The 21,878-nt window shown below is 33.8% G+C and overlaps 1 protein-coding gene across 14 annotated transcripts in view; it reads left to right on the top strand.

The window, feature by feature from the left end:
• LOC126733567 (arginine-glutamic acid dipeptide repeats protein-like) overlaps positions 1-21,878 on the top strand; it is a 140,113-nt gene that overhangs the window by 51,137 nt on the left and 67,098 nt on the right. For 13 of the 14 annotated variants that reach the window (XR_007659764.1, XR_007659763.1, XM_050436919.1 and 10 more), the window contains exons 7-12: positions 206-385; positions 5,181-5,312; positions 5,371-5,469; positions 5,524-5,660; positions 10,840-11,133; positions 11,191-11,396. Coding sequence is in view for 12 of the 14 variants with exons in the window: in XM_050436919.1 (XP_050292876.1) it covers positions 206-385; positions 5,181-5,312; positions 5,371-5,469; positions 5,524-5,660; positions 10,840-11,133; positions 11,191-11,396 (1,048 nt within the window). In the remaining 2 variants the exon portion in view is untranslated. The remainder of the gene's footprint in view (positions 1-205; positions 386-5,180; positions 5,313-5,370; positions 5,470-5,523; positions 5,661-10,839; positions 11,134-11,190; positions 11,397-21,878) is intronic. The other variant, XM_050436909.1, reaches the window with a different exon arrangement.

A 21,878-nucleotide genomic window follows, 5' to 3' on the forward strand; every position in this document is an offset into this window, starting at 1 on the left:
TGTGACGTTTTCGTAGTGCATCTGTAGAATACGATTTTATTGGTGTACATCCTTTTTTTCACATAGGATCCTACCTGTGTTATATACGACCAATGAGTTTTACACATTTTGTTCATAAAGTAAACTAGGTCCTTTTTTGGGTAAATAAGTGAAAGTTTCCTACATAAGTAAATATTTTATTTTTTTCTTTTAACGAAAACTTTAGGTCGTACCAGTGGGGCCGCCACCCCTGCCCCGGAATCCACCGATAGCCGACCGTCTCCGCAACCGGGGGAGAAAAAACCGGACGAAACCAGTTCGGTTACCGAGGACGACAACGAGAGCGAGGAGGACAGCGATAGTCGGGACGCTAATAACTATAGATGTTCCCATTGTTTTACTACAAGTAAGTATTTTAGTTACAGGAAATATTTATGGGATCAGTTTAATGTTAAAATGATTCAATTATGTCATGAAACTAAACTCCAGAGGACGCGAAAATTTTGATTGCTCCCGGTACGTAATTTACCGCGGGCATCTTGAATTGCTACGTCAAATTGTGGGAGGGATCTAGCTTTGACAGGACACTCACCTGATTGTTTGTTTATTATTGCATATCGCATCATGTGACGTCTGTCAATTAAAGGGAGGCGTGGCTTCGCTGTATTTACTATCAGGATCATTCATAAATTACCGGATTTTAGTTCAGGCTGTTAAAAAACATTGTGGTCAATTGCATATAAGATAATTAAATATATAATATATGGGCGATTCCGCTGTAGACGATTTTTGACAAAGAATTCTAAATCGCAGTAAATGATATTTTTTTTAATGTCAATGCAAAGAAGAAAGTCTATATTTTCTAATAAAACAACTTTTTCGAACTCTTTATTTCATATTTCAATTTTTTGCTCGTTAAGAAACACTTACATTCGGGTTTGGTGCAAAACGGAAAATGTGTACGTGGCAAATCGCGTGAAACAGCTGTTACTGACAGTTTGAGGTTATATTTTATTAGTCAATATTGTGGTGCTTACATTCGTTTATTCGTTCGTGCAAAAGCAAATAAGTACTTGTTATTACCTTTTAACTATTATTGACTACAAAAAGCTATTGATAGTTTGTTGCACACGCCATTTAAAAGATATACAAGTTTAGATTTCTCAAAGAAGTAATTTGCTAACGTTGTGACACTTTATAAATAGTAAGAAGAAACCAGAGGGAAATTTTAATCAATCGTAAGTAGAAATATATTCTAAGTTGATTTTAAGTAAACGTTGACTCAATTTGGTTGCACCCGCGATGGCGATTTTACGATCGCGGGTGCAACCTATTTAACTATAAATATTATCGCATATCATTTAATATATTTTATAATAAAGTAACCAGGCAACCTGATTAAGAGCAAAATAATAACTTAAACCTTGGTATAAGTTAATATTTTGCTCTTTTTTTTTATAGATAAAATGGATAAGAGGTCAGAAGAACCACAGAAAGAAACTGCTTCGCAGAAATATAGGAGAAAATTAAAAGAAAATGCTGAACTTCATGCAGACCATCTCCGAAGAGAAAGGGCTCGTGATTCGAATCGAAGAGAAGCAATGAAAAGAAAAATGAAGACAGATGAAGATTTGAAGTTGTTGGCTAGAATCAGATCTAGAGAAAGAATGCAGGCAACTAGAAAGCGTCGTAAAGAAGAAAAAAATAAAAAACAGGTGCTAGCTACAGTAGTCCTCGCACATTGGGAAAAGCAGTAGCAAAAGTGAGGCGTAAACTACCAGCAAGCCCAAATAAAGCAGTGGAAGTTGTAAAAAAAATAGCTGCTGAATACCAACTTGCTGTATCTGAAAACAATGACTTCGCGAAAAAGCCTTGGAAACTGGCAGATGAAGTCAAGAAACAGATTTGTGATTTTTTTGGCAGGGACGATATTAGCAGACAAATGCCTGGAATAAAAGATGTAAAATCCATAAAGTCAAATTCGGGAACAAAGTTGAGAATCCAGAAAAGAACAATGATTATGAGCATCCGAGAGGTCTTTGAACTTTTTAAAACCACTTACCCGGACACTTCGATTGGTAAAACTCTTTTTTACAAAGAAAGACCAGCTCACATTCTGCCTATCAACGATACGCCTCATAATGTATGTGTATGTACAACACACTCAAATTATATTAACCTTCTTCTCGCAATTTCAAAATATGCAACAGACTTCCCAAAAGCACACCGAGAACTGCTGAACCAGGTATCATGTAGTGTGGATAATGAAGATTGCATGTCCAACAGTTGCGATGTTTGCAAGGAATCAAACATTTGAGATATTACCGTAGATTCAATTCCTAGTGTTAATTCGAAAGCATGGATTTTTCTGCACCATAGACCAAAACAGAAAATCGTAGTTAGCAAATCTTTTGATGCAGCGCTAGATGAACTACGTGATAACACCGCTAAATTCAAGCTGCATTTTTTCGTTAAAAATGTTCAGTCCGAGTATTTTCAAAATGCAAAACAAAACCTAACCAGCGAGAAAGCCGTTGTACAAATAGACTTTGCCGAGAACTATGGGCTTGTCAGTCAAGACGAAATACAATCAGCACATTGGACTCATGGGCAAGTTACGCTTTTTACGTGCTGTATTTGGACTTTTGACAAGCTTCATTCCCTGGTCATAGTAAGTGATGAATTAAACCATAGTAAATACACAGTGTATCTCTTTTTACAGAAAATTTTTGAGTACATCAAGTCAATTAACGACAATATTAAATCTATATATATCTTCAGCGATAATTGCGCAGCTCAATTCAAGAATCGGTATGTAATGGCAAGCTTAAATACACTCAAAGTAGAACATGATTCACTCACCTCGAATGGAACTTTTTTGCTGCCTCACATGGCAAAGGTGCTGTCGATGGAATCGGGAGAAGTGTCAAAAGATCAGTGTGGATTGCTGTGAAGTCCCGAAGAGCTATCGTAAGCAGTGCCCAAGAATTCTATGACCTTGCGCGCAGTCTCTCCATCAACATTTATTTTATATTTGTATCTAAGGAACAAGTTAAAGCTAAAAAGGCTATGTTAGATAAGAGTTGGGAAGGGCTGAAGAATATACCAGGCATTCAATCAAAACATTTTTTCAAATCTAAAGAGGGCAACAGCATAACTGTGTCGCGAACTTCTCAGTCTCTTGTCCAGGACACACTGGTTTTAAAATCTGTCTCAGAAAGTGATTTGGAGGATGAAGATTTAGAGTCCACACTTCTACTTTCAGCAGACAAAGAAACTCTGTGCTCTGATGTTTCTGCCACTACTACAGAAAGTGATTGGGACGATAAAGATTTAGAACCTCTCATATATTTGGTTCCCGACAAAAAATTGTGTTCTAATGTATCTGTGCCTTCAGCATCTGATCAGACAACATACTTCACACCATATAGGACAAAACTCAGCGTTTCCGATGTTTATAGTGAGTCCGATGAGGCATCTTGGGAAGATGAAGCTCCGACCACGTCTGTTGCCTCGAAATTACCAGCAGAAACATTTCCTGAAAGTACGAGTAGTGCTGTCACTGGTCTCTCATTAAAAGACATTTCCGCTGGTTCGTATATACTGGTACAGCTGCCTTGTAAGTCTGGCAAAAATGTTATATAATATCGCTATGTGGGTGTGTGCAGATAGATGAAGATGGAGACGTTAGAGTACAATTTCTGAAGACGATTGATGGCAAACGCTTCAGTGAAGTCGTAAATGACATAGCAGACGTTCAATTTAAAGACATTATCGCAAAATTAGAAGTGCCAGAAAAGAAGTTTGATGGCAATGACATTTTAATAGAATTTTCGACGAATATTGACGTATTTGAAAAGAAATAGTAACCTTTAGTAACACGTAAGTGTGCTAGGTGGTAATACATATTATTCTTATGTTATAATTCTGCCATATATATAATTATAACAAGGTTTATGTTCACTTATGCTAGACATGTTGCACCCGCGATCGCTTTAAAAGTAAAAAATTTCTTGCTAATTTAAGTTTTGTATCATTTCAATGATTAGTTTGGTTAATTATTGTCTTGGCTTTTAAAATATCAAGGCATTATATAATAAAAGTTCAATATTTAACAGAATTTTATGTTTTTGTTCAGAATCTTGAAAATAGTGGGCCAATTTGGTTGCACCCGCGATAGCTTTTTAAAAATTCCTAGTAATTATTTATGTATTTCAATTGAATTCTTATTAACAAATCAAAATAAAACAGGTTAAAATGTTATCCTTTAAAAAAGGATTTTATTAAAATTTTATTTCATTTTACAAGTAAAAAACTTTAAATGCGTTTAAATGTTGCACCCGCGTTAACGGAATCGCCCATATATAAAATAAGGTTTAGTATATTTTTAAAAAACTAAAACTCATCTAAAATGTTAGAAGACCTAAAAACGATATTCATTAAATTAATGCCCAGATAGTCCTTAAAATTTCAAAAAATAGTTAAAGACCAGAAATATTTAACGTCATTAGCTAGGAAAATTTTCAAAAAGGGGTCATTTACTAAAATTGGCTCTGTAAAAAAAAAATAATGAATTTAAGACAATTTATACATTTTCTGAAAGGGGATTTAACAGGCTTTCATGTGAAATTAAAAAGTACAGGGTGTTACATTTAAAATTTTTGAGAAATCGGCCTTTGAAAATCATCAATTTTTTTCCTCCTATTTCAGGTAAATTTTGAAACTTGGCAACACTGTCAAAAAAAACTTTAAAAATATTGATGAAGTTCTGTGAAAACCGCACATTGTTGTCATTTTCCGTTCTCGACTTATAAACAGTTAAAATGTGTCAGGTTATAGATGGAAACCCTATATTACGTTCAGTCAGTAATTCTGCATCGTCGTTGATTTTATCAAGTGACTCCTGAACAACTTCCATTTGGCCCGCTATTTTTCTCACTGATTTGATACAAATTCTTTGATCCATTTTTTTTAACAAACGAAAATCGCCGAGCTCATAAGAACATGTCTAACCTTAGCAGCTGCCACTGACAAAGAAATCATTGAATCCAGCTGAAAACTTTATCATACTTTAGGACATGTATACCAACATTACAAAAAGAAAATTTTGACAATTGGTCTCTCCAAACCCGCGAAATTGAAAAATTCCCTTATATCCTTATAATTCCCACGAACTGATTGCTCTACCCATATCATTTTAGATTCAAAAGATTGGCAACCAGGAGGCAAAGACAAACAAATCTTATGCTGGGACTGCAGGACTCACTGGCGTAAAACCAACGAGTTGCCACCACTCACCGCTCCTTCCGCCACCGCTAACACTCCACCTGCCGGTAAGAACTGTACTAATTATAGTAAATATTAGAGAGAATTAATTTTTGACCGTTTCAGAAGGACCCGATGAAAGTCCGCAACGTATGCGTACAAGAAATAAAGGCAACGGCAAAGACCAACCGGCGAATAACAATAATAGAGTGCGCGGAAAACGAGGTAAATACTATTAAAATATTAACTAATTAATTGTTTATTGAAATGCGGTTTTAGATACACCTGAGCCCAAGACACCGATCAAACAGGGAGGCAACGACAAGTCGGCCAACGGTCCGGGAACCCCTGCCAAGAAGGCCAAAGGCAAGAACGAGAAAACCGAAGCGTCCAACAAAAACAGAAAAAGAACTCAAGTAAGTAACGCCTTATTAAAATTGCCTACTTATGACATTGTCAATTGATAAAAGTTACACACGATATTCTAATCTTAAAATTAATTGAACGATAAATCGAATAGCAACTAAAACTAAAATAGAGAGTATTAAAAAGAAGTACATAGTTAGTATATAGTATGCAGGGACTAGTTTGGAACGTTTAGGTCTTGTTAGTTATGAGCTTTAAAAGAATTGCTACAAAAAATACAAATTATCTTGTCTGATGAGTCGAAGGACCAAATAGTCCGGGGAATCTGTACTTTTTAACAAAAAAATTGCAACCCGCAAACGAACGACTGTGGTAAAGGGGTTCATAAGAAACACAAAAAAAATAAATTCATACCTGGGGTAGTTGCGGGGTGGTTTTGCGGGGGTGAAAACTGAAAAAAACAGCTGGAGCATTTTTCTATCGCCATTTCCGGCGAAAGTTGACGCCCAAATGAAAAGTGCTTAATGGCAAAGTTGTAGACAATATAAAAATCTATAATTTTTGTAGAGGGCACTTTTGAACATAACCTCAAAATGTTCAAGATAAATGCAAAAATTGCGAAATTTTTGTTTTCGTTTTTTATTTTTCATTTATCCAAAAATTATGCAATATTTATAAAACTTGGTATAAATATACCCTTTAGTATCCTAAATAATCTCTATTTTTTTCAGTACTATACAATAACAATTTTTCAAGAAATTCAAGTTTTTCGAAAAAATTACTTTTTTTTTAAATGAAATTTGTCCTTCAGAGAATCGTCCTAGGAAGTTCATATGGGGCTTATTTTTTTTGTTTTTATTTCTACTTTTTAATAAAATAAAGAAAGGTTATACTTCCCATTTGAAAATAAGCCAAAAAAATGCAAAAAACTGAAAACATTTTTTTTGCAACAATGAACTTTTTATTAATTTACTAAAAATTTTTAAAATGTCAAAAAAGTAATAACACCACTAGATTCTACGAAAAAAAATACATAAGAAAATAATATTTCATCATGTAAAGTTCAATAGATTGTTTTATGCAGGAGACAATTCAAGCTTACCCCCCAGTATGTATCCCGTGCCTCGACGCGTATTCTGTATATTACACTATATCAGCCAGAGAAATCGATGTCGCTTTATAATTTTCGAAGGGTAGAATCGATTTTTCGAACTTACCGATTCCAAATCGATTTTATTAAACAAAATTTGGCTACTTTTTGATCAAAATCAGCGGTTTTTACATATTTCCATAAAAAATATTTAATGAAGTATGAAATAATTGTACAAAATTGATTAAAATTTTACAAAATTGCTGAAAATTTATTGCAGTATTTGGTTTTATGAATACATTATACATTTTATGATACAATATTTTATGATACAAAAACAATTTTTACATTATGTACAGTTTATATAATACGACGTATTGTTTTATTGATTTATTAGTCTTTTTTTTATTTACATGCTGTGAAACTTGTTCATGGTCGGACTCTCCAGTACAATCTGGTTCTTCAGCGTTTTCCGCATCTTCATAATCGCTGATATCAGAGTCTTCACATTCTTCTTCATTTTCGGCGTCTAATGAGATTCTTGGAAGTTCAAACTCATTTAAAATCTCCTCCGAATCACTGCAATCTTCCTCTATTTCATCGATATTGGAGCAGTTCCCTGTATCTTGGCAATTAGTGCACAATGAATTTTTTTTTTGAGTAACTCTTCGGGTATCATCGTGTCGCTTGTGTATCGAGGCATAAGAATTGTACTATCATTCACGAGTGACTCTTTCCATCCCCACATGGTTGCACTTAAGTTGTTACCAAGCCATATCTGAAGTTGATGATATGCTCTGAAACAATGCTGTGTAGCTGCTCCAATTGTTGGTGGTAACTTTTCTAATTTGAATGTAGATTTAGCAGTTAAGATTTCGTAACGCTGAAATCTCAAATCGTTCAAAGTTGCTTTTCCTTTAGTGTAATTGTAAATATGTGCAATCATATTACAACCATTGTGAGCTATTACAGTTGGATGAGAATCAGGCTCATAAAATGGCTTTGCTAATTCAGCCAAGTTCGGAGAGTTCATGAGCGCTTCCACTGTTTTTTTTTGCCTTTCCCTGCGAACCCAGATGTTGAATCGCAGCCAGTAAAACAATGGATAAAAGCAATAATAGATTGGTGCATCATTTACTTTTCCTGCACCTACTTTCAAAAAGTAGATCGGTGCATTGTTTAAATTGAATTGATGCAATAAAACTAAAAGATCAACATCTTGGCCTACAATGACGATCTGCTCTAATCTCTTTCCGAGCTGCAACATCAATACCTATAATAAGTAACTCCAAACAGAAACGGGATATTACACATAAAAAATGTACACACTATATCGCGTTTTAATTTAGAGGTCCTGAAATATGTGAAAATCGCCGATTTCGATAAAAAAGTAGCCAAATTGAATTGAAAAAAACCTATTTGGGATTGATAAGTTCGAAAAATCAATTCTGCACGTCGATAATTATATAGCGACACCGACTTATATGGCTGATTTAGTGTAATATACAGAATACGCGTCGAGGCACGTGATATATACTGGGGGGTAAGCTTGAATTGTCTCCTGCATAAAACAATCTATTGAACTTTACATGATGAAATATATATTTTCTTATGTATTTTTTTTCGTAGAATCTAGTGGTGCTATTACTTTTTTGACATTTTAAAAATTGTTAGTAAATTATTAACAATTATTAAAAAGTTCATTGTTGCAAAAAAAAATTTTCAGTTTTTAGCATTTTTTGGCTTATTTTCAAATGGGAAGTATAACCTTTCTTTATTTTATTAAAAAGTAGAAATGAACTTCCTAGGACAATTCTCTGAAGGACAAATTTCGTTTAAAAAAAAAGTAATTTTTTTGAAAAACTTGAATTTCTTGAAAAAGTGTTGTATAGTACTGAAAAAAATAGAGATTATTTAGGATACTAAAGGGTATATTTATACCAAGTTTTATGAAAATTGCATATTTTTGGATAAATGAAAAATAAAAAACGAAAAAAAAAATTTTCGCAATTTTTGCATTTATCTTGAACATTTTGAGGTTTTGTTCAAAAGTGCCCTCTACAAAAATTATAGATTTCTATATTGTCTACAACTTTGCCATTAAGCACTTTTCATTTGGGCGTCAAATTTCGCCGGAAATGGCGATAGAAAAATGCTCCAGCTGTTTTTTTCAGTTTTCACCCCCGCAAAACCACCCCGCAACTACCCCAGGTATGAATTTATTTTTTTTGTGTTTCTTATGAACCCCTTTACCATATCCAGTCATTCGTTTGTGGGTTGCATTTTTTTTTTCATGAAATATGGTACAGATTCCCCGGACTAAAAGTTTATATGGGACGGAAAGATAGGATCAGTTTTTGGGGTATTATGCTTCAAAGAGTCATTTATATAGTCACTCTAAGTGAGTTACGTATTATTATAACGTATTATTTATATTTTATAAAAAAGATTGGCAAAAATTCCCTTGAAAGATCACCTATATTAAAAAAAAAAACAAGTTTTATACATTGCATAATTCTCAAATACGATATTTTAATCAATTCCAGCCAATAGCAAAAAAGTTTTAAAGAGCTTGTCTAGCTAAGGAAAGGTACACCATCTGTTTCAAAGCTGGGCCAAGTTTTGTCCCCTAATAACGCGCGATTAGCGACAGTAGCGCGCCTTTTTTTAATTTAAAAAGACATAAACACTAAAAGGCACAGAACTCAAATATAAGAATTAACGCAACGGCACTGTTTATATGCAAATCGGGGCGATCGATACCGTTGCTTTGGCAGCGGCATAAACAAATTTACTGCGCAACCGAGCCGAACAACACGTGCTGTATCTTTCCTTAGCTAGACAAAGTCTATTAGTCAGGTGACCAAAAACTTGATGTTAAAAATAATTTTGGATGGATTGATAATATCATCACTGCTGAAAGTTAAAGTAACCAATTTCTTTTACTTGGTAAATAACATTTTCCAATAATTCATATTTTTGTTGATACAGGGTTTTGGAAAAAATGTAGATATTCTCGAAACGTAATCCATTTGGTTCAAATATTAAGCTTAGAAGAGCATTACTTTTTCCACAGTTGCTTGGACTTTTTACTATAAGAGCTCTTATAGTATTATGCAATAGAGCACCATGCCTCCTAACCTTACTTCTATCTTCTAAATCTTGATTTTTGACAGGTAGCGTATAGCGTTGTCGAACGATATGCATTCTTTGGCATTTGATAAAGATCTATCTAAAACAGATATATATAACAATTAACAAACAAAATATATATATATATATATATATACAAGTTGTCCATAGTTCTGAAATCCATAGTTCTGAAACACTCTGTATAAAACATTCTAAATGTCAGTGATCCGGTTATGATTTTTCATATAATATGTATTCGGAAATTATTTTGGCTTATTGTAAGGAATTTATAACATCGCAGAGATATTTATTAGAGAAAACTAATTTAACGAGGGTATTGAGGTTATATTGACGATGCGTTATAACTCGAGTTTTAGTTCTTCATCTCGAATAAAGATTATTTCTTTTAGAATCTAAGTATGTGTTCCTGTCGATTTGTCTTATTTATTTGAATTAAGTGGTGGTTTTCTTAAAGGATCTGAAATGAGTGTTAAAAATAATCGCCGTAGCTAATGATGACTCTGTTTGATGCATAGTTGACCTAGTATGCAATGGCTTTCCGTGGGTATCATTATTTGAGTGAACTGTTACATCGGTATCGTTGTCGCTTATATGATTTTGGAAATTTTGGTCATTGTTTGAGGTAGACGGTTGATTTTCAGGTGGAAATTGGGTTGAACTATATCTTTCGTTAAGAACGAAGTCTGCTAAATCGAACTTACAAAGATTAGCTACTGTGTTATCAACATTCGATGCGGTTTGACCGTAAAGGTAAGGTCGAAAGTGTTATGTTGAGTCAACAATGGCAAATAGTTTCTTTTCTATAGAATAATTCCTTTCAGCTGAGTTAAGAGTTCTTGATAAATAGGCTATTGGATAGTCGTTTTGTGATAGTACACTTCCCATCGTAATGTTGTAATGGGAGAAAAGTTCTTTGCATTTTTTAAAGGCTTCAATGTATACCTATTATACGCTAACTTTTCTTATGATATCACTCGTGCTTTCAGGACAAACTGGACGACACTGACGGAGATGATAAAGACAGAGAGAACGTCAGCGTGTTCAAGAAGAAAAGAGAGAGAGCTGACAGCCCGGCCAGCGTCACTTCCGACTCTGGCTCCATCAATGACGACGCGGACATCACGGAAAACAGCAGCCAAGAGAATAGCAACGGTGCAGCTGAGTCAGCGCCAACAACTAACTCGGCTACTACTAGCGTGGCTACTAGCTCCGGACCAGCTACACCTGTCAGCACTATAGTTAGTAGTACTGTAGCTAGCAGTGCTCCAAGTATAGTGCCGGTAAGTTAACTATGATCATTGGAGTGAATGTGAATGTGAAAATGAATGTGTTTTAAGGAGCAATCGCCGATATCAAAACCGACCGCGATAAAATTAGAAGAAACGGAGCCTAAAGTACCGAGCAGCAGTTCTGTGATAGCGCCCGCGGTACCTGTGATCACTTCCAGTAAGATTCAAACCGGAATAGGGGCGGAACCTATGCCCTTGAATGTGTCTATACGTTTGCCCGAAGATATTAATGAGCGAAAGAGTTTGATGAAACGGTAAGAGTGTAATTGTTTATTGTAATTTTAATTGTAAACTTGGGTTTTATTAGCTGCTAGGCTCTGAAAAAAGCTAGTGAATTAAATAAATAAAATAAATAATGTCTTGTAATGTCTGATTTGAAAAATAATACTGGTAATGACAAGAGAATTGAAGCATAATTTCAATTAAAATGCTCAACTATCTGAAATTATCAAATAATTCTTACTTAAACGTCGTGTATTAATTAATTAATCTAGGCAGTTAAAGTACAATGTTAACTACAGTGCTTTAACTGCCTGAATAATAAATTTTAACAATCTGGAATTGTAAAATAATTCTAATTTAAATATCATTAATAAATTAATTAACTATTGTATGATTGAAGCATAATTTTATCGCCATTAATAAATTAATTAATTCTTCCAGGCAATTAAGGTACAATTTCCGTTAAAATGTTAACTACAATTTTAAAAACATCTGTAGCTCAACTGCCTGGTATTCTAAAATAATTGCAATTCAAACATCAATAATATATTAATTAATTAACAATTTTAAAAAAATCTGTGATTCGACTACCTGGAATTGTAAAATAATTATCATTTAAACGTCATTTATAAATTAATTAATGAGTCGAGGTATTTTAAATTAAATTTTATTTAATTGTCTGCAATTTTAATAAAGCTATCGCTTAACTATCTGAAATCGTAAGATAATTTCAGGAAACTGAAGCATAATTTAAATTAAAAAGCTTGATATTACAAGGAATCTATAGCTCAACTATCTGGAATTATAAAAAATTCCAATTTAAACATCAACAATATATTAATTGATTAACAATATAAAAAGGATCTGTGATTCAACTGCCTGGAATTATAAAATAATTTTTATTTAAACGTAATAAATTAATTAATTAGTCCAATCATATCATATACAGTTTGAATTAAGATACCTAAAATACAAAAAAACTTTTTAAACGTCGGTAATTAATTATTTAAGGCAAAATTTTAACTGAAATACCTGATATCTTAAATCTGATTAATAAATTATTGGCATTTAAATTAAGATTATTTAAAAATTCCAGGCACTTTAATTAAAATTATACCTTAAGTGTCTGGAATCTTAAGATTATTATAATTTAAATGTCATTAATAAATTAATTAGTTGAGGCAATTTAAATTCAATTATATTTAAAGAATCTGCAATTTTAAGAAATCTATAGCTTAACTATCTGGAATTGTAAGATAATTTCTACTTAAACGTCAATAATTAATTAATCTAGGTAATTAAAGCATCATTTTAATTAAAAATCGTCGCTCAACTACTTGGAATTGTGAAATAAATGCAATTTAAACATCAACAGTATATTAATTAATTATTTAAGGTAATTAAGGCAACATTTTAACTAAAATACCTGATATCTTAAATCTATCTGACTAATTAATTATAGGCAATTACATTAAGATTATTTAAACATTCCAGGCACTTTAATTAAAATCGTACCTTAACTGCCTGGAATCGTAAAATAATTCCAATTAAATGTCACTAATAAATAAATTAATTGGGCTCGGCAGTTGCTTCGACTAATTAATTAATTTATCCAAACTAAGCCCAAACATACTGAAGCTAATAGACCAAAGGAAAAGAACTGCCAGAGACTCAAATGAATACAGGGAGATATGTAAAACAATAAACAAAGAATGTCGAAAAGACCTAAGATCTCATAATAATCAGCTAATAGAAAGAGCTATTAAAAAAAACTCAACAAGAGTTTTTCAACAAACTGAGTACTTTCAAACATGAAAGTAATCAAAAAGGGGTACCCAAGTACTCAAGTAGGTCAAATATGTCTGGAGGAAGGAAAACACTTTTTAAAATAAAAAATAAAAATGGGCCTGGCAAGAAATTCGGAACGTTGGATCCGATATACCAGAAGTAAACAGAAGCGAACTAAGAAAGGCCCTGAAACAAATGAAAAATAGGAAAGCACCTGGAGAAGACCGCATTACCGCTGAGATGCTAAAAATGGGAGGAGCAGCGCTTGAGCATGCCCTTTGTCTCCTTTTAAACAAATGTATTAGCGAAGAGAAAATACCGGAATCTTGGCAAATTGCCGAAGTTGTTTTAATCTTCAAAAAAGGGGACAACACCAATAAATGCAAACTATCGACCGATCAGTCTTCTTTCACACTTGTAAAAGCTTCTCACAAAAGTTTTGACCAACCGGCTGGCAAATAAACTTGACTTCTATCAACCAGTCGAGCAAGCAGGTTCAGGAAGGAATTTAGTACAAATGACCATCTACAAACCGTCCGTACTCTAATAGAGAAATGCTCCGAGTATAACATAACTCTGCACATGGCGTTCGTGGATTACGAGAAGGCGTTCGATTCTGTCGAGACCTGGGCTGTCCTGAACGCAATGGACGAGGCAAGAATTGACACAAGATACTCCAAACTTATAAAATACACCTACAACAACGCAACACTACAAGTGACCATCAACGAAGAAGCATCAACAAATAAGATCAAGATAGAAAAGGGGGTCCGCCAAGGAGATCAGCTCTTCAAGCTCTCAAGCTCTTCACGATGGCACTGGAAAGCTCGTTTAAAAAGCTGCCATGGGGAAATAAAGGTATCAACGTAGATGGAGCTCGACTAAGTCACCTTCGATTTGCTGATGATATTGTTGTCATTAGTGATGACATCATCGAGCTAAAAGATATGTTGGAAGAACTGCATGAAACATCAAAACAAATCGGACTCTAAACAAAACCAAAATAATGACCAACGAACAGACAGCAATAACTATAGAAGGCCACGCTCTCGAAAACGTCGAGGAATACATATACCTGGGCCACGCTGTCAGACTGGGAAAACAAAACCAAACAGCCGAAATGTCCCGGAGAACAAGACTTAGCTGGGCAGCATTCGGAAGACTAGGATACATTTTAAAATCCCAAAGCATCCCAATTAATCTTAAGCGGAAAGTCTACGAGGCTTGCATATTACCCGTTACAACGTATGGACTCGAGACGATGACACTGACAAAGAGGAGCGCAGAAAGACTCAGAACAACCCAAAGAGCCATGGAGCGCGCCATGCTGGGAACTAGCTTAAGAGACCACATTAAAAACGATGAGATTCGAAGAAGGACAAAGGTAACGGATGTTATGAGAAGAGTAGCCGAACTAAAATGGAGATGGGCGGGTCACGTTGCAAGGCAAGACCCATCTAGATGGACTAACAAAATCATGCAATGGCGCCCAAGAGCCACAAAAAGAAATGCGGGAAGACCACCAACGCGGTGGCGGGACGACATCCAACGAATAGCAGGGAGAAACTGGCTCCAAACTGCTATAGATAGACAAACATGGAAAGCACTGGAAGAGGCCTACATTCAGGAGTGGATAGATACAGGCTAGAGAAGAAGAAGAAGAATTAATTTATATTATCTCATAATATTTTAAAAAATAAAATTTAAGGGGAACTTAAATAGGATTTACAATTCAATATATAAAAAAAATTAACATGCATGTTAATTGACACTCGTATTCATATTTATTAATTCATTATAAAACCCAGTTAATTAGTATTAACTCCTTAAATGGACTTAAAAACCTAAAAGTGACTAAAATACAAAATCTGGACTATTAGAACCAATATGGACTTAACAGTAGTATCGCTAAATATCACATATTAAGATTATTGTTAAATCAGTTTCAAATAGATTTCAGCTCATAATTCGGCAAGTGACTGTAGACGAATGAAAGTTGAAATTTTAAAAGATGCTTAATTCCTATTTAAACTTCGTGACTAGAGTTTAAACATTAAACTTAGTAGAGGTTTAAAGAGATTGTGCTAATACTTTAATATTAACACGACACTACAAAAGGACTGACATAAGGCTAGTAAATAAAATTTCCATCAAATTTTCTCCTAAATATCTTATATTAAATATAAAAACGTAAATTTTCTTTAAACAACTAAAAACCTAGAACTTATTACTAAGTAAACACTCATTCCAGCCAGCACTCGAATGAAAATACATTTTAAATTTAAATAAACACCAAGACAAAATTAATTAACTAAATTAAACCCTTTGGCCTTAATACAAATAGCGTAATAATAATTATTGTTTAAAATAAAACACACAAGTTAAAATTACAAAGGTACCTTGTTTCTATGTGAAAACACAGAAAAACAAAATCCAATACACTGCTGCTTCCACACTATCCGCTTCCACAAAATGTTCAATAGTCTTGTCCTCTGTTCAGTAACAACCTCCTCACTAGTTATTAAAAATGTTCAAGGAAAAAGTTATTAATTTTGACTTTTCTCTTCACAACTTTATATTCTTACGAAGCGCCCACAAAATAATCTGATTTTAACTAAAAGGCAATTTAATAGCTAGTTTACAACGATTTTAACTGCAACGCTCAATTTTGCAACATAAATTTGCTTTTTATTTAAATTATTGAATACAGGAAACAGGTCTTTCCCATTTAAAGATATGGACGGGAAAGGTTTGCACCATTTCCGTCAAAAGACACAAACTATTAACTAACTCTTTAAGATCAACTTATGTGAAACAAAATTAAAATCGACTTCGACTGGGTTTGGGTTTTTGATTTTACGTCGCTGGCTGGATGGAGCAGAGATCCTGCCTAGTTTGCATTTATCGCCATACTGGGAGTGGTCCGGGGTAAATTTCGTGTCGCCACGGCTTGATCGGGGCAAGACAGACCCAGAAACCAATTCCAGGTATCGGAGAGTTTTTGTAGCCTGTAGTTATTCTTTGGAGACAAATTTAATTTGTCTGTGTTAAGAAATTGATTTCGCAACAATTCCCATATATTCTAATTTTCTTAAGATTATATCCCTATCTGTAATCTCAAAGGCTCTTTTAAAGTCCAAGAATACCGCAACTACAAAATTACCAGAATCTATAGCCTTAAGAAAATCATCACAGGATATGTATAAGAACAGATTCACATGAATGATTTTCAGGAAAACCCGAATGATTCGGAGCCAATATTTGATTTTTATTGCAGAATTGAATGAGTTGCTCCATGACACACACTTCAAGCATCTTGTCTAAAATTGGCATTGTATTGATTGGCCGAAATTCATTATGGCACTTTGTATTTTGTACCTTGGGTACCGAAATAACAGTTGACGATTTTCAGGACTCCGGGAAGATACGATTGGTTAATGAACACATCATAATATCTAAAAGTCGATCTCCAGCAACGTAAAACACATCACAAAGAACTTTCTTAGAGATCCCACTTTCACCACCCCTACATTTGTCAAAATATTTTTCGATTTGGTCATCGTTATTTTTTCACATATTGTGAAGAAATTATTGGCGGCTGGAATTCTAGAATTGTGAGTGATACTCAGCTGTGGTGTATTTCGAATAACGGTGTTAACACATTGACTGCCATGTGTATATACAGGGTTACTGGTTATTCGATACATTCCTTTGGAGATGTGATAGGGGAGGGGGTAAGAAGTAAATTGAACCCTAATATGTATTATGCAAAATTTGATAGTTTTCGACATATTTAATTTTTTCTGTTTTTCTTCAAAATGTAGACCTTAGTGGTTTAAAAGGCAGTTTCCAGAAAATCCGCTGTATATTTTTTTAACTTTTTAGGCAAAATACATGCTCAACACAATAGTGTTACGTTTGTAATGGCAAAAGTCCCGCAAATAGTTGTAACCATAGGTAAATTCTCGATGCAAAGTGTAATTTTTTTTTCTTAAATAAAATACTACACTTTCTAGTGGATATTTTTTGAAAAAAAATTATGCTACATTCTTCAAAATTTACGTAAAACTTTCTTATTACCTAAGCTAGCTCACAGGATACAAATGCTTAAAAGTTAGGTGACATGGTTTTGTATTTTTATGATAAATTGTAAAGTAACGCATTTATCAGTATTTACCTTCACAAATCTTGTTCAAAATGAGAGCCTCTATTGCGAATACAGGCTCGGCAGCGTTGGTTATTCTTTGGATAAGATCTTCCCGGGTAATTATTGGGGTTGCATAAACCAGTGCTTTAATTTGACCCCATATGCTATAATCAAGCGGGGTTAAGTCAGGGCTTCGTGCTGGCCAAGCTATTGGACCTGACCTACCAATCCAACGATTCGGGAAACGTTCATCCAGGAACTGCCGAACTGACCGCCGAAAATGAGCTGGACAGCCGTCATGTTGAAATATCATTCGTCCTCTAACGGCGAGAGGAATATCGTCAAAAAGATCTTGTAGGTCATGTCGTAAAAAATTTTCATAAATATCCCCGTTTAAATGGTCTGGGAAAAAATGTGGTCCTATTACATCCCGGCCAATAAGTCCCATCCACACATTTACAGAAAACTTTCTTTGAAAACTGGTTTCTCTTGTTAAACGGGGATTTTCTTCGGCCCAAAAATGAAGGTTATGAAAATTTGTAATGCCCTCATGACTAAACTTTGACTCGTCCGTCCACAAAATGTCGGTTAAAAAAGTTCTATTGTCTGCATCAGAATTTATAATAAATCTGCGGAATTCTACCCTTCTTATCGGGTCCCCTTCTTCCAATCCTTGGACAGGCGTATAATGGTAAGGATGGCTTCCCATTTGCCGAATCGTGGACCAAACTTTCCATTGCGATGATCCTGTTTGCTGCGCTACGGCATTAGTGGATGTGGTTGGATCGTCTTCAAAATGTCTTAATATTTCCTCCTCATCTTCTGCTCGATATACGCGAGGAGCGCCAGCGTCACCTCTTCTTGGTTTTACGGATCCAGTTTCAGCGATAGCTCGGTAGGTCGAAGCGAAAACACGAACATTTGGAATGCGGCGGTTCCATTGCAAAACCCATAAACAAACATAATATCTGCATATTTAGCGTTAGTAAACGTGGCCATAGCGCAGAAACCAATAGAATACCTTCTTTGAAAACACGAGAAAAATAAACTCGAAACTCGTAATTTAACTACTTTCCACAACAATTATTGCTGTCAGACTATCTACACATCAAATTTTTAACAATAAAATTAAAAAAACAAATTGTTGCTATAGTACTTAAATACCATAGAAGTAAATACCACTTGGCATTTTTCAAGTTATATGTTCTTACTATTAATAATAAAAATACAAAATTCTGTTAAAATTTTTGGTAGCATTTATAGCCTATGAGTTAGCTTAGATAATAAGAAAGTTTTACGTAAATGTTGAAGAATGTAGCATAATTTTTTTTTCAAAAAATATCCACTAGAAAGTGTAGTATTTTATTTAAGAAAAAAAAATTACACTTTGCATCGAGAATTTACCTATGGTTACAACTATTTGCGGGACTTTTGCCATTACAAACGTAACACTATTGTGTTGAGCATGTATTTTCAAAAAGTTAGTATGCCTAAAAAGTTAAAAAAAAATACAGCGGATTTTCTGGAAACTGCCTTTTAAACCACTAAGGTCTACATTTTGAAGAAAAACAGAAAAAATTAAATATGTCGAAAACTATCAACTTTTGCATAATACATATTAGGGTTCAATTTACTTTTTACCCCTTCCCCTATCACATCTCCAAAGGAATGTATCGAATTACCAGTAACCCTGTATATTATACACAGCGTGTGTGTCACTGGCGCCATGTGTATAAAATATATACATAGTTCTATTGATGACTGCAGGCCGCGTGTATACGACTTATGCACACATTACGTGTATTTCTTATTGGTTCTCTATTTGTCCGGCGTAGGACTAACATATAATAGGTGATAACTAAAAATTACTTCTAAACTAATAGAAAAATACACCAAATATTTAAAAAATTGTGGAAAAAGTGGTATAATTGATAAAAATATGGAAAACTCCTTTATTACTTTAACTTGGCTTTATGAATTACAAAAAAACATGTACAAAACTTGTTTGCTATGAGCCATAGCGTACTTTCTATCATATTCACTTTTGTTCTTATTATAGCAAAACTTACACCTATATTTGAATCTAAAATCTACTTATTAGAAAACAAAATTAATAAAACACTCCCGGCGCACCTGACCCAAGTTCTGATATACGCCCGGCAGTCAACGTGTTTTAACACTATCCACAAAGTAATTATTAAACTTGTGCGCTATACTCTTGCCTCATCGGATACTACTTCCAAATGAAAAAAAAATTCGTTGGGTACAGTTTCACTTTTCCCTGGTAAAAGAGTTTTTAGATGTTTCCATAGCTCTTTTGGATTTCTTCTGTTTTAATCAATAGTCACGTTCTGATCTCTCTGACTATACCATTTTTCTTTTTATACTTGGTCCAAGTATCTCCAGTTTTATGTCTCTTTCATGCATCATATTTCTAATATTGTGAGTAACCTATTTGAATGAATGAAGAAATATGAATAGGTATTATTGAAATCTACAATTTTAACCCAAAATATAAAAGATAAAACTAATTTAACATGTTTAAATAATGTTTTGAAACTGAAATTTTGGTTTTTATTAGAGTAAATCTTAATTATTATATTTTTTATAATTTATTTTTTATTAAAGTAACTCGGATATATGTATACCAGATATCTTCACTAACATATAGATGCTTAGTTAAGTCCTTTACTAATTTTATTACTCTTTGTTCTTTAAAAATAGCTTTAAAAAATCACCAGTTTACCTTTTATTAATAAAGTAAATATTATCATAATATATTATTTTGCTACTATCATTTTGAAATAAGTACTATGATCACCTAGGTACAAAAAAATTAAATTTATATAGTTTATACAATATACTAAAGTTTGTTTTTAATCAGTAATAACTAGCCACACCGAAAGTAAGACGGAGAAAAAAATTATTTTTGGTCCACTCAACGAATATTCCAACCTAAAATGACACTGTCAAAGTCTATTTTTCCATGCATTTTATGACTTTGACACTGTTGTTGCGGGTTGGATTGATTATCGAGTGGACCAAAAATATTTTTCACTATTCCACTTACTTTTAATGAGGGTAGTATCTATAAGTGTCTATTCACCCAAAGTTCAAAAAAAAAACTTAACAACATTTTTTTAATAGAAAGTGTCTTGCCTTGACTGTATTTTGAAAGAATAATATTGAAACTAATAGCCTCAAAAAAAATGTAAAAGTTAAAAAAAAAAGCTTTTATTTTATTTATTTTATTAAAACCAGATTCTGTCCAAAAAAGGCACCAACCGAGCTGCTTTTGAACCCAAGCCAACCCATCAAAATAATATAAACAAGGCAAAAAAATAATTTGGTGTCATCATGAAAAAACCCCTCAATACATTTGGCAATAAAGGACAGTAAGGAAGTATTATCAGTGTTAATCGATACTTATAATGAGTGGCACTTTGGACTGAAACCTTTTTTTATTAAAATTTGATGAAACACTTGTAAAAAATGTTTTCCTTGATTGATAACTTTAAACTATTATCTAACTATCCATCGCAAAATTGTGGTAAAAATCTATTATAAAGTTTACACTATACCTATAGCACTTTATGACTATAGAACCTCTATATCATTTTACACAAATACACTATCGGATAAAAGTAGAGCAACACAACACAAGTAAAGGGATAAAATAATTGTGTAAGGTGATTTGTATGTTTTTTTGAACATTTCTGTGTAAGATTAATCATGCCTAGAGGAATTCCAATTTCAAAAGACTTGAAGCAAAAAGTTGTGAATGGATTCATAGAAGGTAACAAACAAGCCGATATTTCAAGACAGTTTGAGTTACCCCGGTACACTGTGTCCAAAATAATAACATCGTATAATGAGAGGGGACATTTAGAGAAGTTACCAAAATCGGAAAGGCCAAGGAAAAGATCAGTAATGACTGACAGACGCCTCAAAAGGATTTCCCAAAATGATCCTTGGAAGTCCGCACCTCGAATTATTGCCGAAATTCCAGAAATTACGGTTGGTATACTAACAGTACAAAGAAGGTTAGTAGACGCAAAGTTATTTAGTAGACGTCCAGCTAAAAAGCCGTTAGTTTCAATAAGAAATAGAGCAGCAAGGTTGGCATTTGCACGCCGGCATTTAAACTGGACCGTCCATGACTGGAGAAAAGTTCTATTCACTGATGAAACGCGCTACAAAATATTTAATTCTGATCGAATGATGCGTGTGAGGCGACCAATCAATACAAGGCTTAATCCTAAATATGTAACACCTACAATTAAGTATGGTAAAGGCAGTGTATTTTTATGGGGTTGTTTTTCATGGAATGGGGTAGGCCCTATGTACTTTATTAATGATACGATGGACCGATTTGTTTATAGGGATGTCATGTAGAATGTTATGCTTCCTTATGCAGAATGGGAAATGCCATTGCGTTTTATTTTTCAACAGGGCAACGATCCAAAACATACTTCACAAGTTGTTCAACAGTGGTTTCGGGAAAATAATGTTCGTGTTTTACAGTGGCCAGCACAATCCCCAGATCTTAACCGCATTGAGAATCTCTGGCAAGAAGTAT

This window comes from Anthonomus grandis, chromosome 2 (genome assembly GCF_022605725.1).
Source record: "Anthonomus grandis grandis chromosome 2, icAntGran1.3, whole genome shotgun sequence".
Classification (NCBI taxonomy): domain Eukaryota; kingdom Metazoa; phylum Arthropoda; class Insecta; order Coleoptera; family Curculionidae; genus Anthonomus; species Anthonomus grandis.